This window comes from Pectinophora gossypiella, chromosome 11 (genome assembly GCF_024362695.1).
Source record: "Pectinophora gossypiella chromosome 11, ilPecGoss1.1, whole genome shotgun sequence".
Classification (NCBI taxonomy): domain Eukaryota; kingdom Metazoa; phylum Arthropoda; class Insecta; order Lepidoptera; family Gelechiidae; genus Pectinophora; species Pectinophora gossypiella.
In genome coordinates, this window is record NC_065414.1 from 10,626,394 (window position 1) to 10,639,276 (window position 12,883).

At 37.5% G+C, this 12,883-nt stretch overlaps 1 protein-coding gene across 1 annotated transcript in view; it reads right to left on the bottom strand.

Annotated features, from left to right (window-relative positions):
- LOC126370574 (adipokinetic hormone/corazonin-related peptide receptor variant I-like) overlaps positions 1 to 12,883 on the bottom strand; it is a 131,313-nt gene that overhangs the window by 31,092 nt on the left and 87,338 nt on the right. The window contains exon 5 of the mRNA XM_050015518.1: positions 2,218 to 2,371. Within this exon, the coding sequence (XP_049871475.1) occupies positions 2,218 to 2,371 (154 nt within the window). The remainder of the gene's footprint in view (positions 1 to 2,217; positions 2,372 to 12,883) is intronic.

Genomic DNA, 12,883 nt, shown 5'->3' on the forward strand with positions numbered 1-12,883 from the left:
ACAAGATAAACAAACAGTTCAGCTTTTTTCTAGTATTAATTCCGCACATTTCACCAAACCGGGGAAACTTTAACCGGGGATTATTATCGTGTATATGTCGCTTTGTGTCCAGCCAAGTAGTGAACTCAAAATTATAACGTCAAACTATAATTACAATATAATTTGTAGTTTCTGAGAAATGCGTGGACAAACATAATACATCTGTGAAATTTGGCACACGGGTTTCGAATCTCACATATACTAAGTAATATACAGGGTGTTAATGACATAGTAACGAATACTGAGGGGGATGATTTCGACTATAATTCTGAGTTAATATCAAGTGAAAATTTCCGTCGCAAAATGCATGATTTCTTGTGGTTTTTTTTTTATTATTTTAAATTCTACACTTTTGCGATGGAAATTTCCACTTCATATTAACTCGGAATAATGAGCTGAATCATTCCCCTCAGTTTTCGTTACGATGTCACTTACACCCGTTACAAGTACGTACAGGTAGCCATACAAGTACGTATGGGTGTTAGTGACACCGTAACGAATACTGAGGAGGATAATTCAGACAATGATTCTGAGTTGCGGAATTCCCTGTGTCAAGTCGAATTTCCTGTCGGAAATTTCATGAAATTTTAAGTGTTTTTTTAATTATTTTCAATTCCATACTTTTGCGACGGAAAATTCCACTTGATGCCAACTCAGTGTCATGGTCTCAGTCATCCTTCAAAGTTTCCGTTACGATGTCACTAACACCCTGTATACGAATGTTGTGCAATTCCAACAATATAGATACCTACATACAAACGAGCCAAATTGATAACCTTCCTTCGTTTTTGAAGTCGGTTAGAAAGGTATAACAAGAATATAAACCATTTCGCATTATTTTTATTATAAAGTGTGGTTATGAGTTATAGCTAGCTATTCTGTATAAGTATATAAATGGAGACGAATTACGTCACGGACGCCTCACAAAAACCATGAAGAATGTGAGCTTTATTACCTACTCAACAGGAGTAATAACGTTAACGTTTTGCATAATTTCGCCACCCGAATTCAATTACGAGAGATGACGAATGGGCGGGCACTTTATATTTTTTTTATAAATTCGTCAAACTTTGTATAATAGGCATAAAACTGTTTACGTTGACTTTATGAGCACGTTACAATCCCGGCGGGATACATCACAAAAGTCACTGTGTGAGCCCAGCGGGCTTAATGCGCGACTCTTTCTCGCCCTCTCGCCTCGACATCGTCACTCGTCACTCTCTCGCGAGTCGCGTGATTACGGTGCTAAGCCCGTTGGTTTACGCTGGAATTGTCCGAAAGTTTTAAAAACATTTCGAGATTTCGTCTCTATTCCCTAATTTTAGCTCTTAAGTCAGATGGTGTTTGTTTTAGCTAGAATCATACGTAGGTATATATTTGTCTTGCTTGTGCCCTCTAAAGCCATTGACAAATTCCGTATATAATAAATAAAATTTAATATTAGTAATCTGTGTTCATCACTAAGATAAAATGTTCTAAGAGTGCGCGCTTAACAAACTTAAATAACTCCAATAATAATGACCATCTCTAATTCTCATCATATTTATTAGAAGCATAAACTATTCAAATAAAAAATAACAAAAATGTATTTTTATCTTTAATATGGCCTGGTACTCTTAGCGTCCGCCCACAGTATTGGGCACATTACCCTAAACGACAATATTAAAACAAAATAAGCAGAGGCAAAGGCTTAAACGTCATTCAGCCTATTTTAGGAGAAGTGTTTTTCTTAAATTGTAAAAAAATAACTAAGTACTGCAGGAAGAGCATAAATATTTAAATAAGTTGTTTTTTAATAGCTTAATCATTCATTTACATACCGAATTGTGGTCACACCCACTGCCCAATCCCGATGTTTGAGCCCGCGACCTTGGCGCATCAGGCCGGATGGACCCCTGTCCATCAACCATCCAACACTACTCTTAGTCACACCCCAGACACTTTGTACAAAAAACGTCGTTTTACTTAGACACTACACATTGACGTTATCGTACACGCGCATCTGTATGTGTGACGTCTGACGCCATACGATTCAAGTCTAAACTATGTTCGAAGGGGGTGAGGTAAACCTAGCTCAGACGCTGGTGAGAAGCGGAGAGTTGCCGTTCTATACGTAGTAATATTTCTTATTCTATGACTAAAGTAAGACCAAGGTGGCACGTTAAGATGTCTACTTACCATAAAGTCATGGTGGCGTATGGTAGCCAACAGCACGCGAAGACTGTAACGATGGTGACCGTCATTCGAAGGGTCCGTCGTCGTGCTCGAGCCAACGGTCTTCGATCCGACCGCCTTAGGTGGATCCTGGTGTGGTCTGATGGGATGCACTTGTCTGTTTAAATTAGAAAGAAGAAATTATGATCATACATTTTTTTAAATTCTTTATAGGTGCTTATAAGAGTAACGGAAAGGGGACAATAATTATTGAGAGTTATTGAGGACAGACGAGGTAATGATCACTTATAAAACACGACAAATTTATTAAAAAAGCCATAGAAGGGAAAATGAAACGAAAAATAAGATACCAAGAAAAAAATAAGGAGAAGGCAAACGTCGTGCTTTTTATAGATAAGACAGGAAAATATTACACCGACAATTGTCTTATCGGGCGCAGACTAGACTGAAATAACGTAGGCTGCTTTGTGCCGCGTTTCTCTCATATATTTTGAATGCAAGTAATATCTCTCACATTTGATGTGTACCTTGTACCTTCTGCACCTTCTGGCTTGCGCCGGTACAACAACCGAATTAAATAAATAGACATCAAAGGGCATATAAATCTTAATCACTACGTTTTTACTAGACACCTAGCGCTGATGCGATGGTGTGACAGATAGTCAAACCAAAAAGGTTTAAAATATCCACCTACCATATCATAAATAGCATATTTTTAATATTCTACCAAAAACTCACAAATCCCCAAAATGTTATGACTCGTCTAGCCCAGTTTGACTACCTTTTTACAATCGTAACTGTTATAAACGTTTCTTCTTCTTCTATCGTATGGGTTGTGAGGTGGATTACCAACCCCATCAACCCTGGTGTCAGGATTATTAATTACCTGCCAAGGGCCCCTGACATGGCTCATGTAATAACTACTAACTTAGATAGGTAAATAATAACCGGGACCAACGAATTTACGTGCCTTCCGAAGCACGAATCATCTTACTTTCCGACAATTATGTGATAAGCCTGTAATGTCCTAACCAAACTAGGGACGACAAAGTGATTTTTGTGATATGTCCCCACCGGGATTTGAACCCGGGACCTCCGGATCGTGAGTCCAACGCTCCAGCCACTGGACCACTGAGGCTGTTATTATAAACGTTTAAAAGAGATAATTGCATAAAATAATAGAATAAATCTGTTTCTTCATTCCAAAAAAGACCCAGCACTTTATTTTATTTTATCACACTTCACTACAACTTTGCTTTTCTGTGTTATAAACTCCGTGAATACTGTACGGTTATAGTCATGCATATAAAAATGACCTGTCAAAAAGAAGTTCTATGTGCCCATCCGAAAATAGACAATTACTTATAATACGATTCCAGGAGGATTTGAGGAGCTCGGTGGCAACTAAGCAACTTTCGCAAAGGCCGGTCATATGATGGGTGACCACAAAAAAAAGTTTTCATCTCGAGCTCCTCCGTGCTTCGGAAGGCACGTTAATTAACGGCTGCATTAGCAGTCGTTAATAACCACCAATCTGCACTTGTTAATTCGTCATAATATATCCCCACCAATAATCAAACCCAGCCAAATTAGCAAAAAAAAATATATACTTGATAATTCGTTCTCCCTTAAGACATTTTTCATTACAGATTCTTGAAAATATTGGAAGATTATTTATTCGCGGAATATACGTATACTCAATATTAAAATTGGATTAAGTAGTATTAAATATTCGGAAAATTCCTCAGGTCTGGGGTCCTTAGCTCAGTTGTACTCAAGATTAAACGTCGATTTCTAATTATAGGTACGTGTTGATTGGCAACAAAGTAGTGTTGGAAGCGTTCAGATAATAGATGGGGTAACTGTTTAATTTTACTTTTTATTTTTGTGTGGATTGTGAGGTCGATGTTCGACGTCATCAAACCTGGTGTGTGCTGATAAAGGCCCGATAGGCAACATGTAAATAGATGGCTATTGATTTCATGTAATAGACATTAAGCCAAATCGGATGCCTTTGAGCCGTTTGAATCCTCTGGCGAATGGGTTGTGTAATAGCATAGAATAAGGGATAGTACTACATGAAGAATGGCAACTTTCCGCTCTCCAGCGGTTGATCTAGGTTTACATTACACCCCCCCCCCCCCCACGGTCTTACTTAAGTCTTCAATCGTAAGGGCGTCACACAAACACAAATGCGCGTGTACGATAACGTCAATTGGAAAAACAGTACACTTTCGGTGAGTGAGTTTGCCCCTGTATTTTGACGAGGAGGGTTACAAAGAGATCGGAAAAATATTATTCTTTTACAACATATCGTCAATGGTATCGGAATTGTATGTTTTCGTACGTTAATACTCAATTGGATGAATAATAAAAACAGTTTATTTTGCAGTTTTTTATTTATTTATCTTTCGATAATAAAAATGTTTAGGGAGAACTTTCCTCCATAAACAATGTTAAGTACATTTTGTATCATCCTCCTAAAACTATTGCAGCTTATCAATCTATAAAGCCGACAGCAAATAGTTGCAAGGCAACCTTGGTGAGCCAGACAGATCCAGTTTTGAAAATTGATGTTATCTATACTATAATAAATCTGTAGAGAGGTCAATTCTGTACATTAAATATATTTTCAAAATAACTATCAGGGGGTGATTAGTGATCGATACTGATGTCAAAAATGCAATCAGTAAAATTTTTGTCTGTCTGTCTGTCTGTCTGTCTGTCTGTCTGTCTGTATGTTCCTTATAGAAACAAAAACTACTGGACGGATTTTAATGAAACTTGGTACAATTATTCTTCATACTCCTGGGCAGGTTATAGTATACTTTTCATCACGCTACAATCAATAGGAGCAGAGTAGTGACAGGAAATTTTGGGAAAACGGGAGAAGTTACTCCATTTTTTAAGCTTCCGTCGCGTGAGCAGCCTTAATGGTTAAAGTTACATAGAAATCATGTATGACGGAAATATCTTCTAAATATGTAATCTAAATATATAAAGGAGAAACTGACTGACTGACATATCAAAGCACAGCCTAAACGGCTAAACGTAGGCACTTGAAATTTGGAAGAGACGTAGCTTAGGTACCGTAGAGGTGCACTAAGAAAGGAATTCCCGAAATTCCCACGGGAACGGGAATTAGCGGGAAAATCCTTTTGTATGAAAAATCTAAAACACTCAAATTAGACGTTTGAAATTTGGCATGCAGGTACCTTAAGTACCGTAGAGGTGCACTAAGAAAGGAATTCTCGAAATTCCCACGGGAACGGGAATTAGCGGGAAAATCCTTTTGTATGAAAAATCTAAAACACTCAAATTAGACGTTTGAAATTTGGCATGCAGTTACCTTAGGTACCGTAAAGGTGCACTAAGAAAGGAATTCTCGAAATTCCCACGGGAACGGGAATTAGCGGGAAAATTCTTTTGTATGGAAAATCAAAACCACTCAAGTTAGACATTTGAAATTTGGCACGCAGGTACCTTAAGTACTGTAGAGGTGCACTAAGAAAGGAATTCCCGGAAATCCCACGGGAACGGGAATTAGCGGGAAAATCCTTTTGTATGAAAAATCTAAACCACTCAAGTTAGACGTTTGAAATTTGGCATGCAGGTACCTTAGGTACCGAAGAGGTGCACTAAGAAAGGAATTTTCGAAATTCCCACGGGAACGGGAATTAGCGGGAAAATCCTTTTGTATGAAAAATCTAAAACACTCAAATTAGACGTTTGAAATTTGGCATGCAGGTACCTTAGGTATCGTAGAGGTGCACTAAGAAAGGAATTTTCGAAATTCCCACGGGAACGGGAATTAGCGGGAAAATTCTTTTGTATGGAAAATCTAAACCACTCAAGTTAGACGTTTGAAATTTGGCACGCAGGTACCTTAGGTACCGTAAAGGTGCACTAAGAAAGGAATTCCCGAAATTAACACGGGAACGGGAATTAGCGGGAAAATCCTTTTGTATGAAAAATCTAAACCACTCAAGTTAGACGTTTGAAATTTGACATGCAGGTACCTTAGTAAACTTAAAGCTTAGTTGCAACAAGATATTGCAAAATTCCTACGGGAACGGGTGTTAGCGGGAAAAAACATTTGTATAAAAAAATCTAATCTAATCTAATCTTCTAAATATATAAAAGGAGAAACTGACTGACTGTTGATATGTCAGTCAGTCAGATTAGATTAGATTTTTTTATACAAATGTTTTTTCCCGCTAACACCCGCACAGCCTAAACGGCTAAACGTAGGCACTTGAAATTTGGAAGAGACGTAGCTTAGGTACCGTAAAGGTGCACTAAGAAAGGAATTCCCGGAAATCCCACGAGAACGGGAATTAGCGGGGAAATCCTTTTGTATGAAAAATCTACACCACTCAAGTTAGACGTTTGAAATTTGGCATGCAGGTACCTTAGTAAACTTAAAGCTTAGTTGCAACAAGGTATTGCAAAATTCCCACGGGAACGGGAGTTAGCGGGAAAAAACATTTGTATGAAAAAATCTAAACCGCGTAAGATACGAGTAGATGTTTTTAATCTAGCATGCATGCATACCTAAGTTTAGTTATGGCTGTATTTTGAAAAATGGGAGTTAGCGGGGAAAAAATGTCGTATGAAAAAATCTAAACTGCATAAGTTAGATGCTTGAAATTTGACATACACTCCCACACACACAAAGATCTCTCTTTTATAACACGCTACGCGGACGAAGTCGCGGGCAAAAGCTAGTACTCGTAATAAATACATAAATAAACTCACGCCTATTTCCCACAGGGGTAAGCAGAGACTATGGAATTCCATTTGCTTCGATCCTGACAAGTTTCTCTTGCTTCCTCCACTTTCATCAATCGTTTCATACACGCACGCCGGTGCAGAGTTGTTTCAGTAATTTGGATACCTAATAATCCCAGGCGATTGTTCTCAAGTATTCCTGTCATAAGAGCCCTAGTAGTTATAAGGGCCTTCTTTCACAAGGACACCATAGTGGTACCACTTGGCGATACCCAGGATGACGTAAATGAATACCTACTTGATGCGGAGCGGCGATTGTGTCCATTCTAAACGAAATATTTTATTCATAATTGTACTTAAATACACAATTAATTTAAGGCTTTATTTCCTCAGCTTACATACTTTAAATTTGTAAAGGGAAATAATATTATTATACGAAATTATTTCTCAAGACAAGACTTTTAAAGTTTTGAGAAGGAGTGTTTAGGTCAGAATTTTTTATCGACCATGAATTTAAATATTTGCCTGAGAGCCTTTGAAAAGTGACGTCAGTTATCTTGCTGCAAAATATTATGGAACTTGTGAATTGACTTAGTTTCTCCTGGAAACGAGGAAGGACTTTCCAGGCTACGCTCCTCAAAAAAAAATTTACTGTATTATTTTCCTTAGTTTAATTTTTATAATTTCATGGATAACAATATAATTATGCATCTTTTGTCTTTGTTATTGGGTATAAATCATGACCCTTTTTATTAAACCCAGGCACAATTACATCATGCAACCATTATTATTCTGATCAAAATAAAGAGAAGCAATACAGGGTGTTAGTGACATCGTAACGAAAACTTTGAGGGATGATTCAGGGCATGATTTTGAGTTGATATCAAGTGGAATTTTCCGTCGCAAAATTATGGAACTGAAAATAATTTAAATAAGCTCTAAAATTTTCATGACTTTTCAGACTGGAAATTCCACTTGATATCGACTCAGAATCATGGTCTGAATCATCCCCTTCAGTATTCGTTACAGTGTCACTAACACCCATACCTACTTGTATGGCTACTGTATGTACTTGTATGGGGTGTAAGTGACATCATAACGAATACTGAGAGGGATGATTCAGCTGATTATTCTGAGTTAATATCAAGTGGAATTTTCCATCGCAAAAGTATAGAATTGAAAATAATTAAAAAAAACTAAAAAAATAACATGAATTTTGCGACGGAAAATTCCACTTGATATTAACTCAGAATCATGGTCTGAATCATCCCTCTGAGTATTCGTTACGATGTCACTAACACCCTGTATAGTAGCAACATAATTCTACACATAATATGAGCCAAATATTAAGCAACAATTACTTTTATTTATACTTTTGACATTACATTTTATTATTCTTCTTGTCGTTTCGATGGCATTCAGAATTTTTCAGCCCAGTATTTTGCCACTCGGACAGCATTTTCGGTGGCATTCATCAGCACCTCTCGCGTACAGGTATCAGGGCACGCGGGGCAAGATGTTAGATGAGCCATAGTCTGTGGCGTAACACCACACACGCACCCATTGTATTTTAGTATAATTATTTATTTTATTAATTTACTTATGGTCACCAACAGAGTTAACAACAATAAATACATTACAAGTTACTTATATATAAACAAGAGTAACTGTTATCCTAATTATAGGTGACAACGGCATGCAAAATTAACTACAGCAAAGATAGCTTAAATGAGAAAAAAAAAGAAGGCTAAAAGCGCATCACGCTTGCACAGCTTAGGCCATTTACACTTAAAAACAGACACATTTGTTGTTATTTATTTATAAATGAACCCTATGAACCCTAGTAATGGAAAAATAGGTAATTATCACGCTAAGCTGTACAGCGCCATCTATATTGTTTATGGTGAACGCCTGGAAATCCCTCATTGTCATCCTATAATCTTCTTAGACATGGCATACGATTATTACTGATTATCATGGACACCCTCAGGCCTGTTGTCTTAAACGTTGTACCGGGTGAGAGCCTTCAGCGCTCCCCAATTGTCCGGCCAAGTAATTAATGCCATCTGCGGCAAATCTACAATAACTCACGTCAAAAAAAAACTGGTTATTATGACTTCTTATTATTAGTTCTATTAAAATCCGTCAACATTTTTCATGGCGCGGATTATATTGAACCTTTTTTATATATTTCATTTTTTTTTTTTTTTTTTTGACGTGACTTATTGTAGATTTGCCGCAGATGGCATTAACTACTTGGCCGGACAAATGGGGAGCGCTGAAGGCTCTCACCCGGTCTGAAGGCTCTCACCCGGTATTTATATCAGCGTTACTGTGTAAAGCCATGGCAAAGCCACAAATCATAAAGGTCAAATGGCATCGAACTCCATTCAGTGGTTATCGAGATAATCCCGAACGTAGGTTTATGAGGCACATCTCCTTTTACCTATTATTACATTTCATTTATTCTTCTTCTATCGTGTGGGTTGTGAGGTGGATTACCAACCAGCTAAGGCCCCTGACATGGCTCATGTAACGAATACTAACTTATATCAGTAAGTAGTAACCGGGACCAACGGCCGGGACCAAATTTATTTGAATTCATCATGAAAGGTAAAGGACAATAATATATTGAAATCATCATCATTAATTTAAGAGCCACGCTCTTGTCGGTGTAGCATTCTCCAAGCTACTTTTTAGGGAATATTGAAATATATAACATACATAAACAATCTATATAAGTCCCACTGCTGGGCACAGGCCTCCCCTCAATCAACTGGATGGGGTATGGAGCATACTCTACTACGCTGTTCCGCTACGGGTTGGTGGAGGTGTTTTACGGCTAATAGCCGGGACCAACAGCTTTACGTGCCCTCCGAAGCACGAAATCATCTTATTTTTCCGGACAATCAGGTAATTCAAGCCTAAAAAGTACTTACCAAATAAAGGATAGTCTCACAAAGTGATTTCGACAATGTCCCCATCGGGAATCGAACCGCGGAGGTCTGGTTCGATCACGAGTCTGACGCTCTAACCACTAGACCACGGAGGCTGTTATATTGAAATACTTACATAAAATTTTGTTAAGAAAGAAGTGAAGTTAAGGATGGTAACGTATCGTATCTAAGGTGGAAGCAGGAGAAATGTTACGACCTTCACAGTTGAAGGGTTTCTTTAATCCGTAGCTATATATAAAATACCCTAAACTTTCAAGGGCTATAGGTAACAATATATTATGTATTTTCCTCCACATTCCCGATTTCCTGATTCTGATTCTATACGTATCTATTTAATTGTATTAAAAATCATAATATCAAACATAGGTTTATATTAGTTGTTGTATTAATTGTTATGTACAGTAGAATAGGGGTTAGAAATAACTTTTATTTTGTAAGACTTATTCTTTTTTGTCCCGAATCCTGGAATACGGGCAGTAGGGACATTATACAACAAATATCAATCGGCATGAGTTTTTATCTCGCCAAATATCTTAGAAATGAAATATTTATTTCGGATATTTATCCATATTTTGTTAGTAACACAATATTATATCTAAGTTAGTAAAATTTATAATTTTCAATGGATGTCACGGGCATGTACATCGAGTGAGTGAGGATGGGACTGTCTATCCTTTGTGAGACCACCTTCAGGAGACTGTTGCTGCTGCCCCGCACTCGCTCTCACAGAGAAACCACACGCTTGCGTAGAACAGCCTGGAAGCCATCAGTGCTTCAAGAGGCGAACATCCCCGAGGCACTGCAGCGCCAGGGCAGCCCCAACAACCTCCTGAAGGCATTGTTATATTTAACTTAGTCAATAGCTCAGTCAATTTCGATTTTTAGCATGTGATTGAGTGTGTCTCTGGAGAGGTTCAGATATCCTCTTGGACCAGGTAGACGGCTCTGTGATGTAGTAGGATGTTTTGTAGGAGTCTAAATATACATTATGTTTATTCATAAAAAGAAAAAAGACTAGACATCCACCCCAGGCTTCGTCAAAAAAATAAATCGTTTTTATTTTCCTTTTATGTAATTATTAATTAAAAGTATAATTAATATGATACTACATACATACTTATGTATGTATAGTTTCCTTTTTTATTTCCGTCCACTTGGTTCCAACTATTTACAAAATCTGTACGGATGTCAGTTCAAATGAATGTAGATGAAGCAAGAGAAGTGTGTCAGGATCGTAGCAAATGGAAATCTATAATCTCTGCTTACCACGGTGGGAAATGGACGATCCCGACGACCCGATTACTCTTAGCCATAGAGGCAGCCAATCAGCTCGCGATACCAAACACTTCAGGACCCCGATACCGACCCCGCCGGCATGGTCAACGATTTCCCTCAATCAGCGCTTATTGCTATCATTAATTCTTTCAAATATTTTTCCACTCAGACGACACCCTGAGCCAAGGTTCACGCCCAACTGGGCACCCTCAGGCCTGTTGTCTTAAACGTTGTACCGGGTGAGAGCCTTCAGCTCTTCCCATTTGTCCGGCCAAGTAATTGATTCCATCTGCGGCAAATCTACAATAAGTCGCGTCAAAAAAAAAAGGTGAGAAATAATAATAATAATGTTTCAGTACGGCCCGTGCGACTTGAACCTCTTCGGAGAGAATTATAAATATATAAAGATAAATAATAATAATAATGAATGAATGAGCGTGAGTTTAAGTATGCATGAAATATACTTACAATACAAGAAATAAAGAATAAAAATAAGACCAACATTATGCACTTCCAGCTACGCAAAGTAAAAGGCCATGACTTGAACGTGGTCTGCAATGCTGAGACTGTACCACAAGTGGACCAGGTAAAGTACTTAGGCTTTATAATTGACTCCGGATTAACATGGTCACCACACATTCATTGGTTGTGTGAACGGCTATCTTCGGCGTGCTTTGCTCTCTCGAGGCTGAGACCGAGCCTATCCGATGAGAATATGATGAAAGCATACTATGGATACTTTAATTCAATACTGACGTATGGAATTGACATGTGGGGTAACTCAGCTGACCGCGAATTGCCATTCAGAAGACAAAAATGTGCACTACGCATAATTGCGAAAGTACCTTGGGATCATCCCGCCCAAGACTTGTTTATAAAATATAATATACTAACCTTTCCTAGTATTTATATATTGACTGTTGCAAAGTATATGAGACATAATATCAGTATATTCCCTACTATAGCTCAGATGCGTAATAGTGACCGTCCTTTGCGTCGAAGCGGTGGTGACTTGTTGTTTACTCGAAGGACGAGATGCCACAAAACTGGCAGGCTCTTGGATGTGATTGGGCCACAAGTGTACAACGCTATACCCAGTGATATCAGGGGTGCGCCCAGCGACGCATGCTTTGGAAATAAATTAAAACATTATTTAGTTCATAAAGCCTATTATGACTTAACAGAGTTTCTCAATAATATAAAATTTGGATGACGACAATATAGCGATGTAATTTGTATATTGTTATGATTTTATTGTGATGTAATATTGTAAAGTAATCTATAGTTATAATGTGTACCTACTCATCGAAATATTTGTTGACGTGTAATGTTTATTATGAATAAAGAATTGAATTGAATTGAAAAAAACATAAAATTGCTATTCAAAATTCTAGATTAAGTAAATTAAATTCATCTTTTTTGGGGTTATGTATACGTTTTTACAATAAAATACCAGATAATATTTTAAATTTGTCAGAAAATAAATTTAAAGCTCACGTGAAGCTTACTTTATGTAAAAAAGCTTATTATAAGATTAATGACTACCTAAATGATAAAAATGTCTGGTATTGAATGTGTTCCTCTAGTTATTAAATAACTTGTAATATCCTCATTGGTTTTTAAAAGATGTGTTGCTGTTGCAGTTTCTTGTCATTTCTTCTCCTCAGCCATAACACCTTGCGAAATGACGTAAATTCAAAAATGTT